The sequence below is a fragment of the Halyomorpha halys genome, unplaced genomic scaffold, assembly GCF_000696795.3.
Source record: "Halyomorpha halys isolate HHAL.00 unplaced genomic scaffold, Hhal_1.1 Scaffold121.1, whole genome shotgun sequence".
Taxonomy (NCBI): domain Eukaryota; kingdom Metazoa; phylum Arthropoda; class Insecta; order Hemiptera; family Pentatomidae; genus Halyomorpha; species Halyomorpha halys.
This window is the reverse complement of record NW_027107242.1, coordinates 740,066-746,065: the sequence shown is the minus strand read 5'-3', so window position 1 is coordinate 746,065 and position 6,000 is coordinate 740,066. Positions and strand designations below refer to the sequence as shown.

The following is a 6,000-nucleotide window of genomic DNA, read 5'->3' as shown; positions in this document are numbered from 1 at the left end:
CCAAGTTAATAATGAGTTGTGCTTTTGTGTTCAATATTATAATCAATACAAATTGTGAATAACCATGATTATGAATGCGTTCAACATTTTTTTTTTTTTTAATTTAATACAAGTTACATGTCTGTAATATAACTAGATAAATTTGAAAGGAATTATTTTGCAAATGTTATGGTAATTGTTTAACCCGCTTGTATAATGTCAACTATTTTGTTTATATACAAATTTTAGATGTAGAAATAAATGGCATTGATGAGCAATAAATATTTATCTCGAAAAATGAGCAGATACCAATGAGATTATTACGTAGTAGTGGTAGGATAATTTATTATAAAAAAAAGATGGAAATCGATTTCACTTCTGAACAGTATAAAAATAGCTATTCATAATCCATCAGTACAATCATATGTAATATGATGTATCTTGAAATAGAGTAGTCAATTTGGTTGTAGGTATAATTTTTTTTCAGAGATAAGAGTTTGAAATAATATTGCACATATGTACTTCCACAACCCAGCTTATAGCTACGTTAAATCGAAAATAGATTCTGGAAAATGTCAACACATCAACAATCGGGTAAGAAACGCATAGATTTTCAAGTACCATACTATTTATTTTAAAAAAACTTCAAAAATTAGGTCCGTATTTTATAAAAGAAAACAAAATGTTAAAATATTTTTGGTTTTAACACAAGAATGGTAGTAAATTTATAAGTGACATTTTAACTCTAATACACCTAATAATTATAAACCTTAACCCCTGAGACCATGAGAGCGATGAACATACGTATGTGTCCTCGACTCCTTTGTCTTCCAACCACCAATGATAGCAAATGTTAGTGTGGTAAAGGGTTTTTTTTATTTTATTTTTCCATTTGAGAAATTTAACGATTTTGTTGATGTACTGCATGGCTGTAAGGGATTACCGCATCAAGATGTCGTTTTTGTACACAAATCTTTTGTTTGTTTTATGTAGTTGCACATGTCCTTCGTGAGTTTCGACCCCAGTAACTACTCTATCCATTGGGCCAACCGGCCCTACTCTCTTTTTCAGATCATTACCATAATTCTAATTCATCCATGTTTATATACAACATTGAAATTATTGGAATAAATCAGTTAAAAAATAGTTTCAAATTTATCTAACGTTAGATACTTACTACATATCACGATTTTATGCAGTTAGTATGTTGTTTAATTCTATTTGAGTAAAATTATCTTATTGTCACCAATATATTTAAACGCTTTTTTGCATGCCTCTTTAATGTTTTCTATTCTCAAAAATCACTCATTGTGGACTTCACACATTTAACATCCTTACGTTTCATGATATTAATATAAACTTATTTAATTGATTTTTGATTATAAGAGAAAACAGCTGATGTCAGTTATTATTTTCCTAACCTTCAAAAAATTATGAGATCCAAATTTTAAAAAAATAAATTCAATATGTAAAAATCTATTTTTTTTTATTTTATGGGCTGCTATACCTTTCACCCAGTTGTGATGGGGATTTTTGCTAAATGTTTAAGACTTTCCCCGGCTACAGGATTTTCTGATTTCTCCGGTAAAAAAAAAAGTTATTAACAAAATTAATCATTTTCGGTAGGTAGCTCAGAAAGTATACATTTTCTCCATGGTTATATGCCAATTAATTTGTCAATATCTAAAGAATAAGAACAGATATTACTGGTTAGTCACTGAAAATTAACAAAAAAAAACATAACGTGGATTTCAGTAAAGTAGAAATTGATTTGAAAGAAAAAAAATTCAGTTAAGTAAAATTTAATTTGTTAGGAAAAGACTTCAGTAATGTAAAAATTATTTTATGAAAAAGCAAATCATATTCATTTACAGCATTTTTTGAAACCTTTAAATACAATTTTTCACAGATTTAAAACTAAAAATGTTTTAACTTAATTTCTCCCGGTGTCAACATATTCAACTAAAAGCTGTTACAAAACTAAATCTTTTCTAATTTTACCTATATCACCAACATTTAGAGTTAATGCCGTTATAAGGACGAAATATTGGTTTCAAATAAAGAAAAAGCTTTAAAACGTTTAATTTTTTATTATTAAATTATTATAAAATAAATTTTATATCGTCAGTAATAATTTGTTTAATTAGATACGGTGTGTGTCCTTTAGTGCAGTTTATAGAGCCCTAAACCTCTCCCAAGTTGTGTGAAGATTGACTGTTAACAGTAGTGTTAAAAGTTATTTCTATTTTTCAATGTACTGTATAGTGAAAATTGTGGCACAAATTTTTTTTTTCTAATTTTTTCGAAAATTCGTATTTAAGCTGTTATTTCTCTATGCCATATCAGTTATATATATATATATATATATCTCGGCGAAAGTAAAATGTCAAAAAAGAGAAGAAGGAATAAGATGTAACACGTGTGAACTGCTGTAACATACTAACTTTATTGGGTTTGGTACATCTCTTTATATACATGCGATCAGCTGATCTCCTCAGTCAGCTGACTAAGGCTGTAACTTTTATATATATATATATATTTTTTCTTTGGGCTCAAGTCCTCCATTGAGGACCTATTCAGCCCCAGAGTGGGAATCGAACCCACAGCCTTTTGAACCAAGCGCTCTGGGACCCTCGACCCAGCCCGCTCAGCTATCATGTCTATGTTTTGAGGACATTATTAATTGTATACGCTTTCTCAAGTTCTTCAGCCTTCTTCCGTTCTTCAGATCATTTGACTTTGGAGTTTGCTGTTGGGTGGCTTTTTCATGTACCATCCATTGTAATTTCTTTCATTTAATATAAAGCGCGACCGATTGGTGCGCATCTGATATTATTTCCTAATTCATATTTCTTCTGAAAATCCCTAATTCCTTGTTCTACTTCAGGACATGTCATAGCTTACTAAGTTATGGTGTAAAGGTTTTTTTTAGGTCTTCAGTTAGGGAACTTAAATTCTGCAACACATGATTGTAAGGTGGATTAGTCCAGATATTCGGAAAGTGTATATAATTATCAAATATATCACAGCCATCAATGGAAAGCTTAATTTTAGAACCAATAATTGTTCTATTGATCAACACTTCATACCACCAATAGTTTTATCTAATTCACACTCGTTTTCCTTGTACCCTAGTTCCATGAGTTTGGAAAGCAGTTAGAATAGCAATAATACATGAACACGTTTATGAGAAGATATAAGAGGAAAACCAAATGGAAAGTAAAAAAATTGTCAAAAAGAAATCTAATAAAATATATAAATATGAACTATAATAGTATTTGACAATTAAATAAAGGAGAAGAATGAAGAAATAGATACAGCAGTTTAAACTAGAAAATCGGAGACAGCTGAGCGTCCTCAAGAAACTCTGAAATACGGATTTTCATAGTAACAAAAAAATTCATTGCTATAAACAAATTTATTGTTTTAAAGTTTCGGATTAATTCCAACGTAATCTAATGATCAATGAGGACTTATGTTATTTTTGTTAAAGAACTTTCTTGTCGACTACTATTACCTTCTAGTATAGTTATAGTATAGTTTACAGTTTCTGTTTTAACATTAATTTAACATATGACTCTGACCCAATGCAGTTCTCTATTGGGAAAGGAAAACCGGCCCCCATCTATGGTACCTGGCCCAGTTTACCGGAGCCGTGTAACCCTCGCCAAAGAAGACACTTTGTTCTGACAAAAATACCCAAAGCGGATACTAGAGTGCCGAAGAAACCACCCGTGGTACATTTAGAACACATGAAGCACAGAAAACAATTTCCCACCCTAAGAAATGCCTCTCAGTTAGCCAACATGTATTGAATAAGACTAATAAATATATTAATACAATAATATTTGTGTAAAAATTATAAAATAAATTAAAATATATTTAGGCTAAAGAATTAAAATTAAATTTTAAATATTATGAGCAATATAATTTTAATAGTATAGTAGGTTGTTGTCATTGTACATCTCAGACCGAAACGCCGCACAATGGTGCCAATGATCTCAAAGACAAAATAAGAAAAAATCAAATCCATACATTTGTATATGCTCTGAACAAGCTTTTGATCGAGTCTGGCATCCAGGTCTGCTTTATTAACTTCGTCAATTCCTTCCCCCTACAAATTTCCTTTTAATCCGCTCCTACCTCTCTGATAGAACCTTTAAAGTAAATCATAACCTAACCTACTCATCTCTCTTTTCTCAGTCCACCGGTGTTTCTCAAGATAGTATCTTAGGTCCCAATCTCTATAACGTCTATACAGCTGACATCCCAACCCACTCTAACACCATACGCTGATGACACATTTTTACTGTCTGTAAACAACGAATGCATCAAAAATTCTACAGACACATAAATCCATTGAAGAATGATGTCAAAACTGGAGAATCAAAATAAATCCTAAAAAATCCCATCAGATCATCTTTACTCTCTCCGTCGTAAACATCTACCATCATGTTCAACAGTATCTTTTTAAAATATTCAAATGAGGCCTGTTGAACAGATTCGCTATTTAGGACTCCATTTTGACAAGAGACTCACATGGATTCCTCAAACAAGACAGAAACGACAAGAAACTGGTCGTCGATTTCAATTGCTACAACACCTACTTGACAAACGCTCTAAACTTCTCATTCACTACAAAAAATTATTATATACTATGATAATCAGACCAATTTGGACATATGAAATTGAGCTCTGGGGCTCTACCAGACCATCATACTCCTCTCGCATCGAATCCTTACAATCCAAAATCCTACGTAAAATCCTTGATGCTCCTTATTACCTTACAAATAAACTCATCCACAAAGACCTTAACATTCGTTGCAGATTTGTCCCAAAACAGTTATACGTCTTTTCATTCCACATTCTTTACCCATCCTAACCCCATAGTTCCTCTCCTAGTATCTCTCCTCCTTAACAATCCCTGATAATTCTTCGAGGCGTCTGAAAAGAAGATGGCCACGGGACCTTCTAATTTAAATTAATGCTTGAAGTACTAAGGTTCCTTCCCGAGAATTTCAAGTGTTTTAAACATTCATCCAATTTACTTATTGTATTTATTATTTTGTACAGTTGTAAATTACATTAAATAAATAAAAAATTCTATGCTATTAAAGTCAGTGCCGTCTCATTAACTAAATAATTTTTTGGGTAACTTTTTTGACACGTTTTGATGAGTACTTATTTAAAGTTTTTAAATGTTATGTAATTTTAACTTTTTTCAAAGATTATCCTCAATGAGTAATTAAATATATTTACAAAAATTATGTAGATATTGATTCCAAAATTATTTTACAGGTAGGTGAATTGGTGTAAATTGTGTTCTAATTTGTAATAGATATTTTTCAGCCCTTATTTACAAGACGGTAATTTTATTTAAGTCTATGATTTTTACCTATAATCTATTTATTTTTTTCATATAACGGCATGGTATATATATCCACCATCAAGGTAATCGTTTAAATGGCTTTTGGTTTTCACAATATTCAAAGCAATTACTAGAGGTTTTACAATAGAAAATGGAGAAGATAGGTGAAAACAATATTTATTAAAAAAATGAATTAAAATTATTAAAAAAAAAAAAATAAAATGTCCCCTTATATTTTACTTAAAATAGGACTTATTGATATTTGTATTTTGATCGGTGATATCAGAGTCGAAAAAAAATATCCATTGAGCAAATAATAGCTTGTTGGTATACTTTTACCCTACCAAACCAAAAAAGAAAAAAAAAACATGGAGAGGGAAGAGAAAACCCTATTTTTACTAACAATTAACAACTGTGAGACGCAAAATGTTCCCCCCATCTTCCTTGATAGAACTTAGAAGAAGTTGAGAATACCCCAGAATGTTTTTATGGCCTCAGATGGATAGTTATTTTTCAAACTATTTTGCACGTTTACACCAGTTCACCCCAGTTTCAATAACTTTCCTGACATTCTAATCAGATATTTATTCTAATGTCCATATCCGGGTATACACGACGAATGCAAATTATTAGTTGGTTGTGGTGGTTTCATT

General features: G+C 30.8%; 1 protein-coding gene across 1 annotated transcript in view; it reads left to right on the top strand.

Annotated features, from left to right (window-relative positions):
• Positions 1–399: 399 nt before the first annotated feature.
• The window catches only part of LOC106678068 (cytochrome P450 4C1), a 31,780-nt gene continuing 26,179 nt past the window's right edge, over positions 400–6,000 (top strand). Inside the window, exon 1 of the mRNA XM_067045539.1 lies at positions 400–573. Coding sequence (XP_066901640.1) covers positions 552–573 — 22 coding nt within the window. The 5' untranslated portion in view covers positions 400–551. The remainder of the gene's footprint in view (positions 574–6,000) is intronic.